Source organism: Lepidochelys kempii, chromosome 7, assembly GCF_965140285.1.
Source record: "Lepidochelys kempii isolate rLepKem1 chromosome 7, rLepKem1.hap1, whole genome shotgun sequence".
NCBI classification, from domain to species: domain Eukaryota; kingdom Metazoa; phylum Chordata; order Testudines; family Cheloniidae; genus Lepidochelys; species Lepidochelys kempii.
Window position 1 is genome coordinate 120,154,325 of NC_136386.1, and position 26,482 is coordinate 120,180,806.

The 26,482-nt window shown below is 44.1% G+C and overlaps 1 protein-coding gene across 1 annotated transcript in view; it reads left to right on the top strand.

The window, feature by feature from the left end:
* The window catches only part of COL17A1 (collagen type XVII alpha 1 chain), a 118,386-nt gene that overhangs the window by 48,809 nt on the left and 43,095 nt on the right, over positions 1-26,482 (top strand). Inside the window, exons 4-15 of the mRNA XM_073354444.2 lie at positions 12,266-12,331; positions 13,647-13,691; positions 14,865-14,960; positions 16,608-16,739; positions 17,197-17,244; positions 18,326-18,361; positions 20,288-20,335; positions 21,393-21,536; positions 22,662-22,817; positions 23,627-23,698; positions 24,756-24,827; positions 25,478-25,546. Coding sequence (XP_073210545.2) covers positions 12,277-12,331; positions 13,647-13,691; positions 14,865-14,960; positions 16,608-16,739; positions 17,197-17,244; positions 18,326-18,361; positions 20,288-20,335; positions 21,393-21,536; positions 22,662-22,817; positions 23,627-23,698; positions 24,756-24,827; positions 25,478-25,546 — 973 coding nt within the window. The 5' untranslated portion in view covers positions 12,266-12,276. The remainder of the gene's footprint in view (positions 1-12,265; positions 12,332-13,646; positions 13,692-14,864; positions 14,961-16,607; positions 16,740-17,196; positions 17,245-18,325; positions 18,362-20,287; positions 20,336-21,392; positions 21,537-22,661; positions 22,818-23,626; positions 23,699-24,755; positions 24,828-25,477; positions 25,547-26,482) is intronic.

Here is a 26,482-nt window from a genome sequence, read left to right on the forward strand (position 1 = left end):
AACACATAACAGGTCTAGATTTTGAAAAAAATATAAATTTTAAAAAAAATATGTTTAATTTAAATTGACTTTTGAACAGTAAGCCATCATGGGAGAAGAGGGAAGTCCTCTCATGGATCAGTAACTGGTTAAAAGATAGGAAACAAAGTGTAGGAATAAATTATCAGTTTTCAGAATGGAGGGAGATAAATAGTGGTGTCCCTGAGGGGGGTCAGTACTGGGACCATTACTGTTCAACATATTCATAAATGATCAGGAAAAATGGGTAAACAGTGAGGTGGCAACATTTGCAGATGATACAAAACTATTCAAAATAGTTAAGTCCCAGGGAGACTGCGAAGAGTTGCAAAGGGATCTCACAAAACTGGGTGACTGGGCAATAAAATGGCAGATGAAATTCAATGTTGATAAATGTAAAGCAATGCACATTGGAAAACATAATCCCAACTATACATGCAAAATGATGGAGTCTGAATTAGCTGTTAACATTCAAGAAAGATCTTGGAGTCATTGTGGATAGTTCTCTGAAAACATCCACTCAATGTGCAGCAGCAATCCTAAAAGCAAACAGAATGTTGGGAATCATTAAGAAAGGGATAGATAATAAGACAGAAAATATTATATTGCCTCTATATAAATCCACGGTACATGCACACCTTGAATACTGTGTGCAGATCTGGTCACCCCATCCCAAAAAAAGATATATTGGAATTGGAAAAGGTACAGAGATGGGCAACTAAAATGATTAGGGGTATGAAACAGGAGGAGAGATTAAAATGACTGGGAATTTTCAGTTTAGAAAAGAGACGACTAAGGGGGGATATGATAGAGGTCTATAAAATGTTGACTGGTGCAAAGAAAGTGAATAAGTAAATGTTATTTAATCCTTCACATAACACAAGAACTAGCAGTCACCCAATGAAATTAATAGGCAGCAGGTTTAAAATAAACAAAAGGAAGTATTTCTTCACACAACATGAAGTCAACCCGTGGAGCTCTTTCCCAGGGGATGCTGTGAAGACCAAAACTATAACAGGATTAAAAAAAGAGCTAGATAAATTCCTGGAGAATAGGTCCATCAGTGGCTATTAGCCAGGATGGGGAGGGATGCAACACCATGCTCTGAGTGTCCCTAGCCTGTTTGCCAGAAGCTGGGAATTGGCAACAGGGGTTGGATCACTTGATGGTTACCTGTTCGGTTCATTCCCTCTGAAGCACCTGGCCTTGACCACTGTCAGAAGACAGGATACGGCGCTATATGGACCATTGGTCTGACCCAGTATGACCATTCTTATGTAAAAAATTAATTATAATAATAAAAATGTTTAGTACAGAAACTCCCCAACATAATGACCTCTCAAGATAGCAATGATGAGAGATAACAACCTTGGCAAATAATGCATTTTAAAAATCTTGGCCTACTAGGAAACATAAGTTTCCATTCCCAATCACAAATCTAGCATTCTGGAGCAAAGTCACTAAAATATAGTCCAACAAACAAATGTTTATTTAACGTGCCCCTCACTTTTCCCTCCACCACACCTGTCAAGGTTCCTTCTCTACTCTGAACTCTAGGGTACAGATGTGGGGACCTGTATGAAAACCTCCTAAGCTTACTTTTACCAGCTTAGGTTAAAACTTCCCTAAGGTACAAACTATTTTACCTTTTGCCCTTGGACTTTTGCTGCCACCACCAAACGTCTAACCAGGTTTATTATTGGGAAAGAGCCGTTTGGAAACGTCTTTCCCCCCAAAATCCTCCCAACCCTTGCACCCCACTTCCTGGGGAAGGTTTGGTAAAAATCCTCACCAATTTGCATAGGTGAACACAGACCCAAACCCTTGGATCTTAAGAACAATGAAAAAGCATTCAGTTTCTGAAAAGAAGAATTTTAATAGAAGTAAAAAGAATCACCTCTGTAAAATCAGGATGGTAAATACCTTACAGAGTAATTAGATTCAAAACGTAGAGAATCCCTCTAGGCAAAACCTTAAGTTACAAAAAGACACAGACAGGAACATCCATTCCTTTCAGCACAGCTTATTTCCTCAGCCATTTAAAGAAATCATAACCTAACACATATCTAGCTAGATTACTTACTAAGTTCGAAGACTCCATTCCTGTTCTGTCCCCGGCAAAGGCATCACACAGACAGACCCTTTGTTTCTCCCTCCCCCCAGCTTTTGAAAGTATCTTGTCTCCTCATTGGTCATTTTGGTCAGGTGCCAGCGAGGTTATCCTAGCTTCTTAACCCTTTACAGGTGAAAGGGTTTTTCCTCTGGCCAGGAGGGATTTTAAAGGTGTTTACCCTTCCCTTTATATTTATGACAACACCGCACTCACCGGTGTTGTCCTTGGTCAGTGGAGACTCAGAGTTCAGAGGTGCTTTCACATGAGTACACCTCGCAGGTGCGGGGCAAAAAGGCACCTTGCTCGTTCCTCCAGCTGCTCACTGTTCACTCTGGCCACTGCTGTTTGTTGTGCCACCGTTCACTCCACTGCTCTGTTTCCAATGGCCCTGTGTGGTCACCTTCTGCTGCCACCTGCCACTGTGACCTCTGCGAGTTAGTCTCTTGAGGTTCCACCCAGCTCTCAGTGATTTCAGCTGAGCTCTTAGGGGGGAACCTCGCAGCTAGTACAGTCTGAGCTGTGTCTTCCACATAAACACTGTCCCACAGCAGATCTAAGCACTTAGACCTGATTATCAGTGATTTCAGCTGTAGTTGTCACTTAACAAAACAAAAGACTATCTATGGAGCCTAATCAGCTCTATCTTTAAACAGTGGAGAAGGACAGGTCTCCACCCTCTCTCTTGATGCCCTCAATCAGCACAGGCTAAGTACAGTTCTACTTCCCTTTACTCATACAATAAGAACAAGAACATTTCATTCCCCCCCCTCCCCCCACATTCAAGTCACCTTCTAACCCAACCCCAGCCAAAATCTATCACTTGGGCAACACAGCTCTGTTTGCTGGGTACCTAGGTAGATTAGGTGTGAATGTAAATATAATCTGGTCCTGAAGCCTTTCCCCCCAGCCCCAGCTCGTCACTAGCTGTCAGGGAGAGTTCATTTAGACTTCGCTTACAAATCAGCATTTGAAATTATTAGGTTGGCCAATGTCACCAAAATGAATGCACTGACATCATAAAAAACAACTGTATAAGGAAGCTAGTCCATGTTCATACTTTTCAAATCTATGATACTTTTTCAGATACACGTATTTTATCATACACTGTATATGCTTTTAAAGTGTGTATTAATGTTTCAATTTCAATTCAGATTTCCAAACAGTCACTAAATTGGCATGTTTCTAGTTCACAAAACTGGGGGAGGGGGGCCTTGGGGAAATTCAGGGGGGGTGTATGGAAATCACTGGAAGCCTTCCCCCATCAGGTCCTGTGCTAAATGCAGTTTGGCCAGACCCAAGGATCAGGCCCCATGGCTCCTAAATTAATGTAATTACTTTATGCAGTTTATCTGACTTGTACACTGGCCCTGCTCCTCCCTGAGGTAGGGTGAGTGCTTTGTACTGCTCTGCGGTTACCATTCTGAATGATCTAGGAGCTGACTTGATGAGCTCCAAAAAGATTTCCACCCAGCTCTCTGCAGCCAGAAGGCAGATGAGCTAGCTTTTGGGGTGGCCGGGAAGCACTGTGTCTGAACCACTATCCTATGCACTGCAGAAAATGTACTGCAAGGAACCAAAGATAATGGATCCCAATCTCCTCTCCATTACACCGGTGCAATTCCACTGAAGTCAATGGAAAAGTAAAGATGCTGGGTTGAGTTCTTCTATCGATTACACCAAGTGCCAATCCCTCACGCAGTTGGGTTGCATAGGTGGAACCTGGCGGAGATGTTTGTCCTCATGATTTTGGTGCATCTTATCTATTATCAGAACTGCCTCCTGAATACTGCATAAATATTGATGGTGGTTTAAATACAGTACGGGGCCAATGACTTCAGTGGAGCTATGCCAATTACCCACTAGCTGTGGATCTGGCCCATTGCACACAAGTTGCATAACATTCAGCCTCAGTTACCCTTGCAGAGATGCCAGCTAGAATTCTACAAACCTTCTGTAAAAAAAGCTAACGCAGATGAAATTCACACCTAAAATGTGTAGATCATGTATGAGGAAGCAAAGCCATAATAGGACATTTCCTCTGACATCAGCCTTTGTTCCCCATGTATCTAAATGGTTAATCTATCTAAGCAGGTATGTAGATGCTTTCTTGCCTTCAATAAAGTTTGATTCCTAGAGGCAGACTTTGTTTCACTGAGTGTCTGATAATTAGAAGGGTGGAGTGAGGCAGGAAACCATGACACACCTTTGTCAGGACTTGTTTAGAAGCAAAGAAATAGGAAAGGACCAGGGGGAGTGGGATAGAATATATTAACTACAAGAAGAAGTGAACATTCCTGGAGGATCACTCAGATTCAACACACCTTTGTAGGGATGTGGTATAAAGAGTAGGTGGCCAATTTTGATAGAAAGGAAACGGTTGAGGAGAAAGAGGATTTCCAGTCTTTAACTGAAGAACTGTAGGTAAGTAACATAAAGAAGAAGAAATAAAGTGTCCTGTTTTTCTTCTGGGGGAAGCCTGTATTCCTATAGGGGAAAAACCTGTATTCTCTAGTAAAATATAGGAAATGTACTTTCTACTATGGGACATACAATGTAAAAAGACTATCAAATCTTTATGTTCTGGGTTATTTTGGTTTATAAATTTGCAAGAGAGGGTTGCTTTTTAACTGGATGCTAAGTTAAAATGGTTGATGTGCTGAGAAATGGGAACTATAAACCAAGACATATTTGAATTTTTCTTTGAATGCTAATTGTGAACTCATTATGCAAATGGGATGGTGCATAGGTTGATGGTCTGTGTTAGGATCTGGAAGAAAGACTACACTGCAAAATGCAAGGAGCTTTGGGATTGCTTTAAAAAAATGAACATAATTGAAATGCATCAGAGGATTGACAATAGATTGTATGCTCTAGTACTGGAAGCAGAATCTGGTTCGGGGTATACTGGGGCACCAGGTGCATTGAGCTGCAGTTCAGACAGCAGCAGGTGCTACTTTAAAGTGGCGGTTTGTGCTGCTCCAACTCCAAAAGAGGCTCCAACTTTTCTTTAAGATAAAACCATTCCAAAGAACAGTTACTTATCAGTAGTGAGTCATGTAGCACAAACTTTTGGACACATGTGTTTGCATTTAAGATTACAAGGCCAAGGATTGTATCACACTTTTAAAAGTTAGTTCAGTGAAAATGATCAAATGTTTGTTTACCAGTCACCTTTAATCCTTTGCACAGCATGATCTAGTGATTAGAGCCTGGTCCTGTGAGTCAGGAGTCCTGCGTTCTATTCCTGTCTCTGAAACTGATGCTCAATGGCAAGTCACTTCACCTTTCCGTGCCTCAGTTTCTCCATCTATAAAATGGTGATTATAGCAATTACCCACTTTGAGATCCACTGCTGGAGAGTGCAAAGTATTATTGCATAGGAATTTTTAACTCCCTCTTTAGAACAGGAATGAGTGACTTGTGCAGAACAAAATGTTCTTGCTTTGGATTTGGATCTGTTTTTCTTTGAGCAATGCAACTAGATGGACATATAATTGAAAGTAGCATATTATGCACTGCAAAGAAAATCCAGGCAGTGCCCCAAATCCTGCCATCAGAAACAACACACGTTGACTTCAACAAGGCTGCTGCTGGATGTTAGTGAAGAATCTGACCCTTACAACATATCGAAATCTTGGTTGTGCACCTCCCCCAATTCACCATTATTATCAACATTTAAATTAATCTATACAACAAGCAAACAGAACACACATAGGGTCTGATTCTGATCTTGCACTTCTGTAAATGCAGAATAACTTCACTGAAGTCAATAAAGTTATTCTAGATTCATGCTGGTATGACTGAGAGCAGAATTTGACCTGCATTTCACTTAATTGAGTGATATCATAGCATATAGGCTGGTATATTTATTTTATTCACCAAAGCCTGAGCAACATACTCACATTATCTGCGAATCAGGCACAGACAGGGAAGCATAATACACACTATCCAGTGGATTATGCTTCCACACAAATGGATGCCATTAGCTAAGGCAAGAGTTCCTGATACTTTTCCCACTTAGACTAGCCAGCTGTTTGCAGACCACACACAAATCAGATCTGCCTCAGATACCAGAACCACTGAGATAAAAAATGACTTGACAGTCAACTGAAATTGAATGGCTTTTAAAGCAGAATAGGATTGTCAGATTCCTAGACTATTGGGTCAAGGTAAGCATATTGCTGTTTTGTTCTGATATTAATCCAAGGACTGTGAAACCTGAAAAGGTTTGACTCACAGTAAGGAAACACCTTGAAGCATGTTAGATATCAGGGAAGGAGTGGCACTTGTTCCTAAATGAAATCCTCAGTGTTCTTTACAGAGCCTGTTTTATCCACAATCAGTGAGTTCTGTGGAATTCTTCACATAGAATAGGATGAAAGGTTTTCGGCTCCATTAAACATTTATCTCGCCATTTGATGAGAGTGTATTATTGCAGAAGTACAGGTGGGGCTAAGAGAATCGAGATGGGTTCTATCCACCTGACGTGAGAATGCCACAATATCTGATGTGAAAACAGAAATGATCCATGTAGGAATTAACAGAATGTGCACCATCCATGGCTATTTTAAATTGTTTCCATTACAATATGCTTGCATAAATATAAAATAATTTAGGACGTTGCCCTGTTGACAAGAAGTATGGAACAATCACTGTTAGTGTTGTGTGCAAGTAATATCTAGTTCCTAAAATAAGCAGAGGGATCAGAATATCCGGCTAATCAAGGCACCTGGGACTGGCTGAACATCCTTAGGTGCTTTATCATTTAAACTGTAAAGTAAGCATAAAAGGCCAGCCTCAGTGGGACTTTTCCTATGTTGATGAGTGCACATTGCATACTAAGACCAGTTAAATAGATTATAAAACTCTATATACAATAGCAGAGAGAGAGAAAGAGTGATTATCTGCAAAATATTTGCATGGACACCTGGTATGGCTCGACCATTATAATAACAGTTTGCACGCTAAGAGTATATCTACACTGCAAAGAAAAACCCATGGCACTGAGTCTCAGAGCCCAGGTCAATTGAGTTGGCCTCCTGGAACTCAGGCTGTGGGGCTGGAAATAGCAATGTAGACGTTCCTGCTTAACGTAGAGCCCAAGCTCTGAAACTCTCCCCCCCCCCCAGGTTTTGGAGCATGGCCTCCATCCTGAGCAGGAATGTCTACACTGTTACTTTTAACCCCGCAGCCTGAGCCTGGGTCAATTGACTACAATTCAGGGCCATGAGTTTTTCTTTGCCCTGTAGACGTACCCTTAGGGTCTGATCCTGCAAGGTGTTGACCACCCTCTGTTCCCAGTGAAATCAAACTGAGCTGAGGGGTTGCTTCTCAGAGAGCACTTAGCCGTCCACATGATGGGGACCCATACATTCCTCTCAACGCGTTTTACAAAGGTGGATGCCTATCAAGATCCCCATTTTTACAGACGCACGGAGGTGAAATGACTTGCACAGGGCTCATACTGTGAGTCAATGACAGAGCCAGTGAGAGAACTGGGGTCTCCTGGCTCCCAGTCCCAGGCCTCTTCTTCACTTGCCAGATCCCTGGGGCTGCTAGGGGCCAGTTCAGCCCCCATTGTAAGCCAAAGCATTCTTAGGGCCATTGCGAGAGAACTATGATGTTTCACAAGTCTCTTCTTGTAGCTCAGAGATAATTGCAGATGGTTTCTCTGATTCAACAGAGCTATTCCGTTTTGTCTCATGCATCGCCCGTAGCTATATTTATGTGAATCTAAGCAGGAGGAGTTGGTGCAGTAAGTCAACGCTGACAGCGACTGAAATCAAGTTGTGTAGCTGTGCTGGAGAGAGGGCTGGGAATTGTGTTAGTCCCACTGTGTGGGGGATAAACCTGGTACATGGAGCAAAATGCACCTGCAGTCAAATCTGGCATTAGGGATTTGTGAGCTGTCTGCAAGGATATATTTTAATGTGTTCTCCTTATTTTACCTGTACAGTGTTAAAGCAGAATGTTCCCAATTCTTGAGAGGAGGGGTGGCTAACTTACCCCATGTTTATGTCGGTTTCTGCCAGCATTAAACTCTGGGGCAGCTTGCGGGTGGTGGAAAAGGCTACGGTGTTGCAAAGCCAGGGACAACAGTCTTCAAAAGTCAGTGGTGCTGGCCAGAAAGCTGACTGGGCCAGGAAGTGAGCTCAATGAACACATCCACTCAATAGCTTCCACCCGCTGAGTTTAGTGCAGTGACGTTTAAAGCTAACGGCAAGTGTTGGTGGAAATTCCAAGGAAGGAGGATGGTGGAGACACCAGCTTCTCCTTGTGGTGAATGGTCAAGGGCTACCCTGCAGAGAGGTGTAAGTCACACCCTGGGGAAAGAAGAAGTCTTTTTTTCCAAATGTAGGCCCCAGTCCTGCTAAACTTAAGAAGGGGAGTAATTTTACTCATGTGAGTCAGCCCACTGAAGTCACAACTCCTGGTGATTTCAGTGGGAGTGGCAGGCCGCTGTGTGGAGTGGATGTAGTTGTTGTGTAAGGACTTGAGTGTGGTCAGTGGGACGGCTCACATCGGTACAGGTATGCACGGGCTAAAATGAATGCAGTCTCAGAGTCTTGGAACCCATTTGAAAATCCTGGGTTCTAGAACAGAATACCAAGCATTTGAGGTTTCAGATCCATTTATCTCTGGGAAAATGTGAACTGCCTTTAATTCCCCTCCACCCTACCCTGCTAGATCTAGAACCAGAGGCTGAGCTTTCCATAGCCACCTAGGTGATTTCCAATTCCCTCAGGCAGCTGGAAATCTCAGCCTGACTCTTTATTTATTTGGTAGCACAAATTTACATTTCTTGTGAAAAATATTGTTTCAAAATTAAATTTCCACTGGAGACAAAACAGTTTAAATTAGATGATAGAGGGAAATTATTTCACCAAACCCTAAACTGAAACTAAAGTCGTAGGGGCTTGCAGAAACCAAAATCCCCCTGACCTTTCTCTAGGCACAATACACAAGAGCCCTGATGCTGCGGGATACTGGCCCCCCTCTGACTCCCACTGAAATTGCGAAGGGTTGTGTGCCCACTGCAGTTGACAGGATCAGGCCAATGGTTTGGTTGGGTTTATCTGTAGAAACAAAGAAGTAGACAAGGGGATTTCAATTGGAGGTATGTGCCTAAATAGCTTTAAAAATCTGGCCCAGGTTAATTGATGATTGAAAGAGGGCACATTCTCCATGAACCTGCTATCACTTAAATTGAGCTGTGTAAGGCCATTCCTAAGATCTGTTCCGAACAATTACATAAAGCATAGGGTAGAGGAATAACTACCCTGTATCTAATCAGAGTGATTGATCGATATTTTCCTTTATAAACCCATCCTGTCTGTTTTCCTAGGCAGTTTTGTGCCTAGCAGGAGTTATTTAAAGACAAGCCACATCAAATGGGAAAGGTGAAATTTGTCAGTGACATTACAGCACCTTCTCCTTTCAGGTATTAGAGTAACAGCCATGTTAGTCTGTATTCGCAAAATGAAAAAGAGTACTTGTGGCACCTTAGAGACTAACCAATTTATTTGAGCATAAGCTTTCATGAGCTACAGCTCACTTCATCGGATACATACTGTGGAAAGTGTAGAAGATCTTTTTATATACACACAAAGCATGAAAAAATACCTCCTCCCGCCCCACTCTCCTGCTGGTAATAGCTTATCTAAAGTGATTTAGACAAGCTATTTGTGCTGGATTTGTGCTGGAAATGGCCCAACTTGATTATCATACACATTGTAAGGAGAGTGATCACTTTAGATAAGCTATTACCAGCAGGAGAGTGGGGCGGGAGGAGGTATTTTTTCATGCTTTGTGTGTATATAATAAGATCTTCTAAACTTTCCACAGTATGCATCCGATGAAGTGAGCTGTAGCTCACGAAAGCTTATGCTCAAATAAATTGGTTAGTCTCTAAGGTGCCACAAGTACTCCTTTTCTTTCAGGTATTGTGTCTGATTCTCCACTGCCTTTCACATGGTGGCATCATTTACATATGTGCAAAGTGAGGGTAACATGCTCTCCTGTCAGGGTGGTAGGATTTCACCCTCGCTTTTCACAGGTAGAAGTAAAGACACCCTGTGCAAGGCACTGAAGAATCAAACTCATAAACTATAAAGCGAACCACATCTGTGCTTGAGGGCCTGATCCTGAGCCCTTGCTCAAACCAAACACCTTGGAAGTTGGTGTAGAATTTTGCCCGAATCTTGTGCAGAATCAGCCCTTAAATATGATGCTTTCTATACGTCTTCAGATAAGATGGAGTCCCTGGCAGCAGTGGGGAGAGTTCACCTGCAGATTTGACTCCCATGCTTTTCGCAGATTAAAATTTCATTTCTAGCATTTGAGACTGCTCCTCAGATGCAGTGGAATCACTTCTAAGTAAGACTGGGACTGAATGACTGCACTGTTCTTTCTCACAGCGGGATTTTTCTCCTGGCTGATGTTTGTTTTCCTACCAGCTGCAGTATTCTTGGTAGTACCGGTGTGTTATGAAACCTGGACAGACAGTACTATGGCTGCCTGGGATTATAGTTTTGGCTAGAGGAGGATACAAGGCATTCAGTCGGAGTGGTATTTCAGTAATGACTACAGCTGTCTCTGCACTTAAGCTCTTTGGCAAGGCGTTCCAGCCATGGTAGCAAGGTTGGAATCAGTGGGGTAGACAAAACTTCTGCAGCTGCCTGTGTTTTTAACATTGTGTGTCTAACCCTGCTCAGAGCAGATATGTGGGGCTGGGCTTTGGATCTTGTGTTCTGATTTAAGCTTACCTCAGAGGCAGGGCTGGAGATAAGCAATTATAGAGATACGCTAAAGTCATAAAATCATGAGGTTGGATTTGATCCAGATCTAAATTCTCCCTATGTTTTGAGCCAGCTCTCTTGCATCTCTGTTGTTGGCTTTATCATTCTATCCTTCTCAGTGTGCCTTCCCTGCATCCTCCTGGAACGCCAGACTAACACGGCTGCTACTCTGAAACAGGGCTTGTGTGTGGACTGCCCAGGATGGCTCTTGGAGTCAGCCCTGCTCTTGCTGGAACACCATAGGCTCCTACTGTTTCAGAGGAGGATAATGCCAAGCAAGCCAGTAATACTCATGTGGCAGTGTTAAATGGGGGGAAAGAGGGAAAGCGTGGGGTCCAGTTGGAATGTCCTCTGACTGTGATGATCTCTCTGTGACTAAACTGACCAGCCATTAGATGTCCCTGGCACTTCACACAGTGAAAGACTGTCTATAGGGCAGGAAGAAAATAACCCCACTCTTTCACCCTTAGGCCATGCAATTGTAAATACCATTAAACTCCCTCTTTCATAATTCATGCCATTAATTTCCACTGGACGCCAAGACACATGGGATGCATTCATAGGACCACACAGGCACATATAGAGAGCCACAGTGCCGTATGGGCATCAGTTTGGTGGACATATTTGCAATGCTGCCTGGCTCTGGATAGATATAGCTTATATGGACATACCCTGTGCTTCTATATAGGGTCCTGCATGGGCTAATTACTGGACCTATACTGTGTATCCATAGAGCCATGCATGTGATGGACAGAGGCCATATGGGTGGATCTACATTGTACATAGGATGAATTGTACAGGGTGGATCTACATTATACGGGATGGATTTACATTGTACATGGTCCATAGTGCAGTTAACAAAAATCTAATATCTCCAGATGTTCCCCTTTCCAGGAGATGCTGAGTGACAAGTGAGAAAACGAAGAGAAAAAAAATGAATTATGCTGGCTTTTAAATATTATGGCTGCAAAATCTTCAGCTGGCAAAGATGTAAGTTGGTAGAGAGGGTGAGTGAGTGCAGCAACTGAAGTCCCCCAGCAAGTCCTCGAGCACTAAGCGGCATAGTTAATGACAAAAGAAACAGAGATTTGAAAAAGGAAAGAGCCCCACTCAGGCTACAACCCTTCCAACGACTAGATGGGGTGCTCTGCACTAAGGTCCTTTGAGTGTCTGGGCAAACCATTCATCCCTGCTTCATTACCCGCTTGGATACTATTGGGGCTCTCAGCCAGCTGATAGGATGACAGGGCCTCTGCCTACAGCATGTCCTAGTGCTGATATTGAACGACTATGAAACAGTGTCCCTTTCAATGAGGTCTCTGTGCTTTCCCCTCAGGCGGCGATGGTATGGACTCAGTAACGAAGAAAACCAAACGGGATGGAGCAGAAGTCACTGAAAGACGTACGAAAAGCTTTTAAAACAAAATCTTGTTGTCAGAGATGGGCCCCAATCACAAAACCCAGATCCGAACACCCTGAACTTTAGAGGGGGTTAGAATCCGAACCTGGATCCAGAATTGAACTGTGCAGCTATCTGAGGTGTCAAGGCCCGATTCTTCCCACAGTATGGAACAGCATGAATTTCTCTAGTAACAGAGGCCACATTGTACATTCTGGAGCGTAACCCAGGCCTGCTTTTAGGGTGTGGTGCTCTGTCCCCCTCTAGTGGCAGCTAGACCCGCTAGAGATTGATGAGTCTGCTACAACCTTGGCTAAAAGAGAAGTGTCTTTTAGCTTATGCAGTAGAGATGGGGTAGTCAACGGACGGATCACGGCCTAATCTGGGCCTCCAGATGCTTTTGAATGGATCCCGAAATCTTTTTATTTACTGATTATCATGATTGTTATTATTATTTTTTCATTATTTTCTCTGGAGTCTGGACCTTGACTATACCTTGACCAAGAAATTGTGGACCTTGGAAAAAAATAGTTGACTACCCCTTCAGTAGAGGCTCGTGTGTTAAGCTCCAGAGATCCCAGGTTTGATCCCAGCCTACGATGACTGGGGTCTGGCAGCATTACAAGTGAGGGCTTGTCCAGTGTATCAACTGGGAAGTCTCTGAAGCTCGGGATGCACTTCCTCAACTAGGGGAAGTATGTCACCCATGCGTGCTTGGTGTGGTACTCTGTCCCCTTTCAGTGGCAGTGAGACCAGCTAGAGGCTGATGTATCTGCTGCAGCCTTGGTTAAGAGAAAAGTGTCTTTTAGCCCATGCAGTCGAGGCTCATGCATTAAGCTTCAAAGAGCCTAGGTCTGATCCCGGCCGACGACGACCGGGGTCTGCCAGCATTACAAGAACATTTAGAGTGCCCTCTCTAATTCACCACAGGGACAGCCTTGTGATTAGGGCCCTGGCATGGAACTCTGGAGATCTGAGTGCTGATTCTGCCACAGACATGTTGTGTGACTTAGGTTTAGATGCCTCAGTGCTGCATCTGTAAAATTAACATAATAATCCTTCCCTTTTTCACAAGGGGTTGTTGTGAGGCCAGGTTCATTAATTCTGTGAGGAGCTGAGATACTACAATGACAAGCACTGGGTCAAAGCCTACAAACAGAGTGTGTGCTACCACCAAGCTGGCTGGAAAGCCATTTGGCTCTGTGGTCTTAAAAGATTTTTCTTTATTCGAGTCCCATTATTCCATGGACGTAAAATAAAACTTGCACCTTGCTTGGCTAGATTTCAGGGCCATAACCTCACCTTTTTCTTTCCCCAGTTATTACAGAGTCAGTAACCACAAGACTGACGTCCTTACCACCAAGTAAGTAGACATTATATGTTGTGCTGTCCATCCTCAGCAGTGTGTGTGTGCACACACGCGTGCAATTTATGTGTGTTGGTGCGGTTTGCACAAGTCCTCATGTATCAGTGCATCAGTCTCAGAACCCCCCCACCTCCCAGAAAAAGTGCTTCTTGATCATTAGAATAGACAGGGTTTGGGGGCCCATTTGAGTGGGAAAGAAAGGAGCAAGGGATGGTCTGTGAAGACTCCCAGACCAGATCTATCAAGGGATTATGCCAGGGTGCAGGGTTCCAGAGAAGAAACATCTCCCAGGGATGAGGGTGAGAAATCTTAGGCCCATAGGAGACTAAGGCCACCCAAAAAACAGACCCAAAAAAGGGTGGCACTGGCTGGGGATGGGACAAAGATAGAGTGGCTATGGGGGTGCTGCTTTAGCTCATCTCCACAGCAGCTGCCACGGGCAGGGCTCCTATATCTCCCCCAGCTTCTCTTCCGCCAGTAGAAAAATGTCTACCCTGCCTATGTCAGCAAAACTTATGTCACTCAGGGCTGTGAATCTCCCACCCCTCTGAGCGACCTCAGTTATACTGACATAAGCACTCGTGCGCACAGCTATGTTGGCAGGAGAGCTTCTCCCACCAACACACCTTCTGCCGCTCGCGGAGGTGGGGTTTTTGTGCCGACGGGAGAGCTCTCTCCTGTTGGTATAGAGCCTCTTCAAAGCTTGGGCTGCCGTGGTGTACATATAGACGTGGCCTTAAAACCTGCCTTCCCTCAAGATGAATCTCCTCGGGGCACGTAAAGGGTCAGTTATACCTCCCTTTACCAGCCTGGGTGAATCTTATGTGCTCTTGGCACCAGCGTGCAATTGCTTGAGAAGAGACTTGAGAAGAGACTTGCGTGCAACCTGGATGGAAAGTGATGATCTGAGCACTTTCCTTGCTGTGGCAGCTGGAATGTCAGAGCCCGGAGAAAGAGAAGAGGTTCAGGCTGGCTGGCTTCCCCAGCACTGATAACTCCTTCCAACTACTGTACACAGTTCCAAAGACACCTCCTCAGCCATGGCCCTGGCTCTGTAACAGAGCATAACACCAGCTGTGGGTGCCTGGTGCCTCATCCCGCAGCGTCTTTTGCTCTTGTCCTCATCTCTTCTGGCCACAGAAAGTCTCATTTTGTGCTTGTCTCTCACAGAAGGAGGGAGCAGCACTGGACACAAAACAGCCCATGGCGGAGGGAGTGGAATGGAGAAGAGGACTTTCACCCACGGCAGCAGCTATGTGACTTCGAGTAGGTTGTGACGAAATGGAGAGTGAATGAACAGAAAGCAAAGGCCGCTTCACTGGGGTGGGGCGCAGGGTCAGGGACGGGGTCCGAGCCAAGGGCAAACCCAGAAAACATTCATGGGGAAGTGGTGAGAGCACTTTCTGTGTAAGAGCCCCATCCCTACAAGGTGCTGAGAACTTTCTGTTCCCACTGCAGTCAATAGGATGGGTGCAGCACCTTTTAGGATTGGTCACGGTTTTTTTTACACAAAAAAATTTCCCATTAGAAAATGCTGCTTTGTCAAAATTGACATTTTCAATGGGGAAAATGTTGTTTTCCATGAAATTTTTCAATTTTCCTCTCGGAAGGATCAAGAGGAGAAGTGTCGTTTCCGCGGGTCAGAGTTGTTTTGTTTCGTTCGCAAACGCTGCATTGTCCTTTTTGATGCTTGCAGTTCTAAACTCGGGGGAATTTTTTGTCTGGCAAACATTTCCAGTGTTTCGACTTTTCGTTCCGGTTCAAAACCGAAAGTCACCTCAAAATTTCCCATGAAAGCCAGATTCCATCTTTCGAACTGCTCGGGCATTTCAAAAGGTCAGGCATCAGTTATCTGGAGATTTGCTTTATGTGCCACAATCACATTTTCTAAAGGCAACTGTGCAGTATGTGGAGGGATGGGGAGGAGTAGAAGGGAAAATGAGTACTTGGGTCCTGGCCCCTGCTCATTCTCTATTGAGATCCCAAGGACACATTGTCTTTGTGCTAATGGAAAGATGACGTCCACTGTCACCCTCACCGATCCCCATGAATACATCTTGCTCAATTGCAGCTGACACGCTATTCTGGGTTCTGACTCGAATGCCAGTGTTAGAATTCACACAGAGGTCAGGTCCTTCCACACACCACAGATCAGCGAAAGAGATGCTGGCCTGTCTCCCTTCTGCTGCAGCTCTGATGTGAGTAGGAAAGGAGCCCTCTCCTAAGCCTGAATTTAACAGCATCCAAGTTCCAGGCTCCTTGTTCATGACTCACGTTCACCCCTTCGCTAGTTTTCCAGGAAGCAGAGTAACTGAGCAACGGCAGAGTAAGGACACGGACCCTCATGCTGTCAGGAAGGCAGTCCCACAAATGCACACACCATCTTGTGGATTTATGGATGTGTTTTCCGTTTCTGTATCCCCCTACCGCATGGAGCTTGTGTTCCAGCAGCATCCCCTACTTGTTGGGATCAACTTAAGTACCCCACAATTTTTGTGGTCCGTTTCACACTGACCCTTAAATTTACATATGGGCCTGAACCTAAACCAACCCACAACCCTAGCCAATTCCCAAGATCTCCCATCTTTGGAGATGTGGCTGGTTCCTCAAACCTGGGCACAAACCTGCTCCTATTGATGTCGGTCGCAAAACTGCCTTTGGCTTCAAAGGTAGCAGGGGTTGTCTCTCTACAATGAGCTGAACTAAAACAACAGATATAAGCACCCCCTGAACTTTGGAGAAGCTCAACAGAGCCAGATCCAAACTTTGTGGCTCTAGCCCATCACTAGCCCTAACATACCTCTGCAACTCAGTGTGAGGTCCATCCATGCCAACACAGAAGAGTATAGGGCACCACTTTACATGTATGAGGCATTAGCTTTACTTTCTGAGGGGCGTTTGTTTTACCTATAGGTGGAAGTGGTAGAATGAATTCCTCCTCCTCCGGCTACAGACAAAGCCCATCTCCCTGCTCTACTCTCCCCAAATCACCTGGCTCAACCTTTGAAAGAAAAACCTACGTCACCCGCAATGCAACATATGAAGGTATAATAGAATCTGTTATAGAGATGGGGAATTAGAGGTGCCCTGCTAGGTTGTCTTGGCAGTTCCAACCTGCTAAAGCAGAATTGTCTCCTGGAGCATAAATCCCAATATGGGACAATTATGGAATAGACCACAAGGATGCATTTTAATGAAAATTACCCACAGAGTCCTATTTATAATTATAAAAAGAAAAGGAGTACTTGTGGCACCTTAGAGACTAACAAATAATTATGTTCATCCAAATAATGTTCATAGCTTATTGTGGTTGGAGGATGACAGCAGCTCATCAGTATAATACTCAGTAGTTCTTTTTAAATGGAAATGTTTGTTACCCTGTCACTGCCAGTACTTAAGATTTGGTAGATATGGACATGATATATTAAACAAGGTCTCTTAATGACCTTGGGGCATAAATATTTGACAAAGCTTTAACATAGAATCTTTTCTTCTTCTGCAGGGAGCTCCAGCGCAAATTCTTCTCCTGAATTCCCTAGAAAAGAGTTCGGTATGTTCTTACATTACAGTCACTATGAATGTCAGGCCAAGGGCATGCATGTTGGCAGCTCTATGGCTTCTGGCAGGACACATTACTGGAATACATGGATCAATAAAAATAATGCCATGCACATGACGAAGCATGGGGAAGAAGAAAAGGAGTACTTGAGGCACCTTAGAGACTAACCAATTTATTTGAGCATAAGCTTTCGTGAGCCACAGTTCACGAAAACTTATGCTCAAATAAATTGGTTAGTCTCTAAGGTGCCTCAAGTACTCCTTTTCTTTTTGTGAATACAGACTAACACGGCTGTTACTCTGAAATCTGTCATAGGGAAGAATGACTCTGGAAAGTCTGCCCATTGGGAAAGGGGTTGCAATGTCTTATTATGCCCACAATTTCCCCTCTGCTCGGGGGTTCTCATGCAGCCAGTACAGACAGACAGATAGATAGATCTATGACATGCATGGAGTTACTCCACATTTATGTTAATGTAACTGAGAGCAAAATTTGGTCAGTGTTTGTATTTAAAGACCATTTCTACAGATGCTCTATTGTATATCTGCTATCCCCAACTTTGTGCTGGTGATCTTCACTTTAAGGGGAGATCTCATTGAGTTTCCTGCTCCCTAACTGAATATTAACACCCATCAGTGCAATCCAGGCATTATTATTATTCAGTGAGATATTGTTGTACAGCCAGTACAGACACATACGCCTCTGTGATATGCATGGAGTTACTCCAAATTTATGTTAGATATTGTTGTATGCACACATCCCCTGGTTCTTCTCCAAGTTGGCTTCTGATTTACCATCAAGTTTCTTGATAGGTCATTAGGGGCATTTGCCAACCTTGGATGTGTTGAGGGAATTATTAGATGATCCAGAAATACTAAGTACTGTATATTTTCAGTTAAATATGCAGCGACCTAAGTGATGGTAGCCAAAATATTTGGGGATCAGCGTCTCCATGCCATGCCCCAGCTAAACAGAGCAACTGTACAACTCACATAAGAAGCTTGCATTACTTTTCAAATATGTTACAGTTGATAGAGTCTAAAATTTGCTTTTCTCTGATTGGTTTTCACAGCATCGTCCAATACCAGAGGGCGGAGTCAAAGCCGAGGTGAGTTGGGATGTGCTTTTTGGAGATCCTTTTGGAGATCCTCCTCCTGCTTCTCTGGACCAGTCCTGCAGCTGGCATACATCAGTTTGGCTCCAGGGAAGTCAATGGAGCTACATGTATTTATACCAGCTGAGGATCTGGACCACTAAGATTTGGGCAGCTGCACAAACAAGTGCAATGAGCAAAATGGAAAAATCAATAAGGTGAAGAAATCAGGAGTGAAGGATGTGGGCAATTCTTCATAAGGATGAGCTGGGGAGTTGGACGGCTGAGGGTGTTAGAAATAGACCAAAGAGATTCTCATCTTTAGTTCAAAGCTGGGCCAAGGTCATGATCTTGATCAAGATCAGACCCCAGGTTTTGTGTCCAAAATCTGTCAGCACTCTCTTTTTCCCTCTCTCTGTCTTATGTAAACATCACCTTCAATAAATCTATCTATCTATCTATCTATCTTTATGTGACCCATCTCTATAATAGCTGAGCACTTCCAAAGTATTTAAATATTGAAATAACAATAACCCCCTTCATCTTCCTTCCATTGAGATCTGTTATATGAGACGGTAGCTACATTTCCCTAAGAGGTATGCCCTAGTGGATGGGATGGCTAGGAAATCACTGAAGCAGTGTGGTCCATTTAGACACCTTCTTGTAAAAACTTGATTTGCTTAAGCTGTTAAATAGAATTTCCCTCCTTTTATTTCACTAATTAATCAGCCGTTTGGGGAAAAGTTGGATATAATTGATACTGAAGAGCTTAATTTATATTCCCAGCTGGTGAGAAAGCAACAGTAAAAATAATTTTATCCAAAATCATATGAGCTGTGGCTATAAATCAAAGGGCATAGTTACGGCTCCTCCAGTAGATCTTAGCAATTGCCAGTTACTTCTACCTGAGATCTTTGGAGTCTCTCCCAGCACTTTAGAAACCTGAGATCTCTGGGGAATCTTCCCACACATAATAAAGCAGACACAGGAGGATCATGCTCCAGCTTTTCATATTGCTTCAAAAAATAGCCCCAATCTATCATCTTCTCCACTCAACTGCCAAAAGAAGTGTTTCTTTCATAGAACATGCACTGTTAGGTTTCATCCGGAGGAACATGTGTCAGACACTCAGGCTGGCCAGTTGGCTCCTGGACAACTAGATTTAAAGTTTGTTTCAGCCCAATCAGTTTAATCCTATATTCTCTCATGCTGGAGAGTAAAACCCAGTAATAAAACTATCTTTCGCAACCTGGCTATTTTATTTCAAAGCACTTTTGAATCAAGCAAAACCCAATAAAAAATTGTATGGGAAAGTCTACACTAAATGAGCCAATAGAGAAGTCGTCTAATAATACCAGACCAGTCCTTACACAGGTAAATCTCCGAGTGATGAAAATGGGAGTTTTATCTGAGTGACAGCTGGGAAGGGCTAGAGGCCCAATGCAACTAGTAACCTTTAAAATTCAGAAGTCCTTTGTGACTCTGATTGTTCTCACATTAGGATAATATAATAAAAGTAATTAACTAATAGATGTCAATGAGAATATCCATGTGACTAAGGGCTGCAAGATTGGGCCTTATATTAATGTTGCACCTCCCTAATGAGGTACATAAGATGCTATGCAATATGACAAAAATCTGTGCATTACGATTATTTATTAATGTATTTATATGGTACCAAAAACATCTAACAAAACATTGTGAAAACTTAAAGGGCAATACTTCTCAGTGGGAGTGAAAGTATCAGAATCTGTCCCAAAAGTAAAAAGCCACTTCTAAAAATTCAGATCGATAAAACCAATCCATCAAGCTGTGCAAGCTGCCCAAACCTAACAGATAATAATGTATATGGACAGTGAGAAGTAGGGAATTAGCTTTTGCAGCCTGCTCGTGACGCCAGTTCATCTCGCTCCGTATTCATGACCCTCTTTTCTTGTGCAGAGAGCGAAATCCGAGTACGACTCCAGAGTGCTTCTCCCTCGACCAGATGTAAGTGTCCCTGCTGTTGTTTTAGAGTGAACACGGGGGCCTGGTTTTCCCCTCCTAAGGGATAGCCCTCAAGAGCCAACTCCGATGCTGACTATTTTGGTCTTGAGGCTATTTCTGCTCTAACTGTGCCGATGGCTTCTCTGGGGCTGCGCACTCAGGGTGGCACATGGGGCGCCATAAAATTTGCATGCGGTGATAAGAAACCGCCTCCCTTCACTCTCTGCAAGTAATTTTTAATTTAAAGTGTGAGGAGTGAGGAAGTTTGCTGTGGGCTAGACCTCTAGTTTACCAGGGTGGTTTTATTTAGCTTGAATGAGTCACTCCTGAATAGAATCATTTTGCCAATTGCTCCTCTCCTCACTACGGCCCCAGTCCTGTTCCCATTGAGGGGACTGGCAAACCTCCTATTGAGGCCAATGATGAAGGACCCTAGGTCCTCACTGCTGACTTCAGTTGCTTCCCTATGAAAGTGAGGGTCTTTACAAGAGTTCTTTGGCCTTGGTCATAGTGCTGTGCTGTTACTAGAGTGAGCCTGCACGCTAGTGGGTGCCTCTATACTCCGCTGAAAGGTGTATTAGATGAGACAGAAATTTGTGCATTAAAAGAGCACTTCATAGACAGGTTCAACACCTTCCACAGTCTGGAGAGTCACCAATGTTCAGTGATATCCCAGCTGGAGTTCCAGAGATATCAGTACCTCCTTCCAGGAACCGGGGGCAACCCTAGTCCCAGAAACTAGTCCTCTCAAAGACAGTCAGACAAGATTTTGTAGAAAGAGACGGGAAAGACCTACTGAGGATTCCCCCCCCCCCCCCAGCCAGTTTAGGGTTTTGTCCTGCTAGATATCCTCTGGCATTTTATCCCACCTAATCCACTTTCAGGGGGAAGTGCTGGAGATGGGACAGCCATTTGCCTAATGCAGAGTTCTAAGGAGCTTTGGGAAATGGCCCTGTTTCCTGCTGGACACCACCTCTCTTACACATGTTAAAGTAGTAGGAGCATCTCTATATTAGGTGATGGCTTTGGGCTTAGTCTGGACATCTGTTTTCTCTGCCAGGGACGGAACTGGATGATGTGAAGCGTTTGCTGAAGGGGAGTCGATCGGCCAGCGTCAGCCCCACACGATCGTCATCCAGCACTCTCCCCATCCCCAAGAAAGCTGTAGTGGAAACAAAGATGGTGACTGAGAGCTCCCAGTCAGGTACTTTGCAGAGGGGTGTTAGCAATGCCGGCTGCGCAGGGAGTGGAGAATGATTCATTTAAAGCATGTGGCTTGTGACATAGAAATTCCAGGCAATTCTTATAAAACTAAAGAACAATGCCAGGAACAATTCAGGTTAAAAATGTTTGCTGTCTTTTCCAGAGTGTAATAACAATGCAAAAAGGGGAGTTACACACAGGGTGCCCAGATACTGCCCAGAGCAGGGCCATAATTGCCAGTGTCCCCCTTAATTTTCATAAAACAGAGCAGATTCCAGCTGCCATCATCTTTAATTCAGAGTTGAGGCTGGTGGAGACTAAAGCCCCAAGCAATCCATTCTCTGTCTTGGTCTAAGCAGCAAGATGGAAGTTACCACAGGCCACCCTTTAGAATGTCCTACATTTGGCCCAATGGTCTGTGTCCCACGAACCCCACATGTTCACTGGTCAACAGAGCTATGCGAGTGACAAAAATGGTCCAATATATTATCTTTCATTTGCGTACCCATCCCTGCTATAGTGCTTTAGGCATCATGGGTCAACTTCACCCCTGGTGTAACACCACTGAACTCTACCAGTGTTTAACAGAACAAATAATGGCTCAACTCTCATATTTATCTGGATGCAGTGGTTCAAATACCCTAGTGAGGAGCTGACTCACCTGGTGTTTTTCCTAGTTGTTCATTAATGATACAATAGTTGCCCATGTGTGGAGGTTTCATAGAAGATCCATATTCAATGTTGGTTTCCTCACCAGGATGTGGACTGAAATGTGTTTAGTTTGTATTCTGCCATCATCATATGTGACTGTGATTAAACCCTTGAGGTGCTTTGCAAGTGGTTACAGTGAAGTGACACAAATTCAGGCAATCTCTGTATTTGTCCAATGGGTTCAAAATTGGCTTGGCTATAGCGGGCCAGGTGCTGATCTCAGTTAGACAGGTGTGAATCTGGAGTCACTCCATTGAAACTGAGGGAGTGACTCCAGATATACACTGGAGATCAGGAGCTGATCAGAAACTGAGATCGAAACCTGGCTTTGTGTGTCTTCTGCCTCTGAGTAGGTGGTCTGTTTTCTGTTACCAGAGCCTGCTCTCACTCAACCCCATTACTGTTTCCTCTCCAGTGTCGGGGACATATGACACAACCATACTGAATGCTGCCCTCCCTCCATACATGTGGTCCTCCACCCTGCCTGCAGGGTCTTCCCTTGGCAGTTACCACAACAACATGGCCCAGGGCTCTTCCCTGGTCAACACCATGTCCCATTCAACAGGATCAGGTACAGTAACTGCCCCACCCCATTGGCCACTTGTCCTAGGACCCTCTTTGTCCTGCTGCTGGTGTTTTGTGCATGGGATGAGGAGATGTTGAAGGCGGGGGAGGGATAGTGCAGGGGGAAGCAAATGCACTTGATTGTTCTCCATAGATTTCTGCCTCCCTGTACCCCCGGAATTACTTCTGCATTGATTATGCTTTGAATCCCTTATTCATAAAGATCAAACGTCCACAGTGCCTGATCCTGTTCTGCTGAGCTTTCCCATTGACTTCAGTGAGCTCAGGATCAAGCCTCTTAGAGAAGACAACATTGGATTGGAATATGGACGGTGTTTGAGTTATTACAGGGTTTGGATCCCACATTAGGACTATTAGGTGTATTCCTTGCACATCCAGAACTCCCACTTCAATCAGTGAATGCTGGGACTGAATGTTACGTCTTTAGAGCCATTTCTGAATGTCAGGAAGTGTCGTCCTCAATGACGCTGTTTTCTAGCTGCAAATGGAACGGTGAAGGATCCTCTAAAGTTTAAAGGACTTGGCATCCTAACCGTGTCCAGTCACTGTAACTTTTTGGAGATCAAAACCTTCTCCCTTTTTAAAATAGAGTAAAACAGAGTGTTTTGTGCAATGATTTTAAATTTCCCCCAGTGTGTTTATTGTACGTTTTCTAGCAGAATCTGTTTCTGATGAAGGAATGAAATTTCCTAGTGATCCATTCACTCTCAGGCTTTGGGGGCTGAGCCATCTGCCTGGATGCGCTGGGATCTCATTTATCTGTTTTGACAAATCATTTTTTTCCTCCTCTTGCAGTGTTTGGCATCCCAAATAACCTGGCTTCTGGCTCTCCCACTCTGAACACAGGGCTGAGCAGTTCCTCAACAGGTCAGACTTCTCTCTTCTTCCCTACTTCGTTTCACGGAGCTCAGGACATCAGCTGAAATGTATAACAAAAAAACACCTAGATTACCCCCTCCCTCTGTGCATTCTTTGCACCGTGTCCTGAGCTCAGTTACATCAGTCAGCATGTTCACTGGGAGTAACTCTTTTGGCTGAAATGGAGTTACTTCAGAGTCTGCCCTGAGTCATTGGCATTAGAAACCAGTGATGGAATATTTGGGGGGATGGAATATTTGGGGTCTCGGGAGAAATGTCATTTATTTGGAAAGCATCCATTAGGCCAACTTGTCTATCCTTGTGAGACAAATCCAGGATTGTATCCTACAGGAAAATCTCAAATGTTTCATTTCAAATAACTTGAACTTCCACTGTTTCCCCAGGGAGAAAAAATGAGTGTCTATCAGACCCTGTGGTTCCTGATGTTCAGCCCACTACAGTTCCCTTTGCTCAATCCCATCCCAATACTCCGGGCTAGACCCTCCTACCTAACCCTAAACATTTCTCTCCTTCATGGTGTCTACACCTTTCACATACTCAGTGTGCCTATCACATTGCCCCTCAGCTCTCCCTTAACCAGGCTCGACCGGTCTGTGAATTCAACCCTTTCTTTACAAATCGGCCCCTCCGGAAATGTATACGCAGCACAGAGACAATGCCAGGTCTCTTCACAGTCTGTTTAAGTCAAATGTTCCAAAATGGCTACCTTTATTTATCCTGAGCTGACCATGGCTTCCAGGACAGGGTGATATCGGGGCGGCCAGGGATCTGTGGAAGGGAAAGTGACAGGTGTGCAAAATTCTTATTAAAAGTAATGAACACAAATGTGTATGAAACATTCAGCTGGCCAGCTGAGTTCATTTAGAGTCCCCAGTGGGGGGGTCGTCTCAGGCCTGCTACTCTACCTTTACAAGCAGGAATCACTGTAATTACTATTATTTTCATTGGTCCTAGTTTTTGTTTGTCCAAATGCCAGTTGCAATGCCGACCTCTTGTTATTCACCTCAGGGCTTTTTTTTTTTTTTTTTTTTTTTTTTTTTTGCAGTGTTTGGTGTTCAAAACAACCTGACTCCAAGCTCTACAGCCATGACTCATAGTGCGATCGCAGCCTCCACAGGTCAGTGACATTTTAATCATTGAGAGGAGTGGCTGGGTAACTGATCTGTGTGGCTTTGTTCTGCAGTAGCGCTTCCCATGTCCCAGTAACTCCTTAATGATAAAATAATTCACATCAGGGGCCTTTCTCAGGATGCACAGTCTAAAAGACAGGACAATGCAAAGAGCAGAATCAGTGCTTTACATGAAATGTAACTGGGACTCGAATCGAGAAGGAAATGTGTTCAATTCTAATCTATCCTATTAAAGAAATATGAACACTGGTTCCCTCTGGCAGTTTTTCTGGTGTGTCATATAGGATGCAATGGGGTGTTCCCTTCAGCCACGCAAGTGTGAGGTCCAACTGTCAGCACCCAAGGCAAACAATGAGCCCACTCCTGCATGCCCTTAGTCACTGGGGAAGCTCTTACCTGAGCAAGTTGTCCCATACACTTTGCAAAAGAACTTTTCACCTGGGCAAAATTGCAGGATCGAGTCCAAGGTGGGTTTGGGTCGGCACCTCAGGATCCCCAGCCTCTTTCCTTTTGGGAACGGTTCTATTTTTTCCCCTTCTCTCAGCCTGCTTCTTTAGCAATTCTTCTGTGCGGCTTTTCCTCTGGCTAGGAGGGTTCAAGTTCTGTGGTTTTAGTCTCTGCTGATTTCTGTCTTCAGTATACGGAGTGAAGAAAAACACTTCCCAGAGCGCTGGAATGGCTGGTAGCGGAGTGTGCGCTTCAACTGGTGAGTCTGCAACTCATGGAAGTCCAGGTCTGACAGTATATAGCTGATGATTTGTGTGGGCAATTGTCCTCATGCAGGCAGATCGTGGTTTGAAAGTATCGGAGGGTATGATTGCAGCTGGTGTGGGCATACCCAGAAGATTGCAGCCCTTGTAGACATACCCAAAGTCACTTTAGTCTAGCTAGCTCAAGTGCTGCATGAAACTGCAACACCGTGTGCTTCGGCATTGGCTGTAGGTGCCGCGCCCACCTGGAACTCTGGGTAATCACACACAGTGCTAGCCCACACCAAAGCTCGCACTGCCACGGCTTCGCTGCTCTGGTACCCTGCTAGCTAAATTAAAGCTCGCTCCGGTGTGTCTACTCCAGTTGCAACCCCACCCTGTGATTGTGGTGTAGACATAGTCTCGGATTCACCCTCTTGGGCCACTGTAACTCATGGAATAGCCTTAGAACAAATAAACACTGATCACGAACCAAGTGAGCTGTAGCTCACGAAAGCTCATGCTCAAATAAATTGGTTAGTCGCTAAGGTGCCACAAGTCCTCCTTTTCTTTTTGCGAATACAGACTAACACGGCTGCTACTCTGAAACCTGTCCACTAGATGTCACTCTTGCTGTTCACAAATGAAAAGAAAGTTCAGCACTAGGAAATCAGAGACCTGATTCTGACCTGCCCCGTGCCAGGGTCATACTGGTGTAACTCAGTTGGCCTCACCGGCGTTAATCCTGATTTTAACCAGAAAAACTGGAAGCAAAATCGGGCCCATTATCTTTAATATGAAACCTGAAATTTTGCAAGGTTAGTTTTGTACAAAATTTTGCAGCATTATTGGCCCCAAGAGTTCAAAATTTATGAGATTGGTTTAACAATCGTGAGATTTTAACAAATAAATTCCAGGTTCTTTTGTTTTGCCTTCTTGTTTTTGAGCCTTTG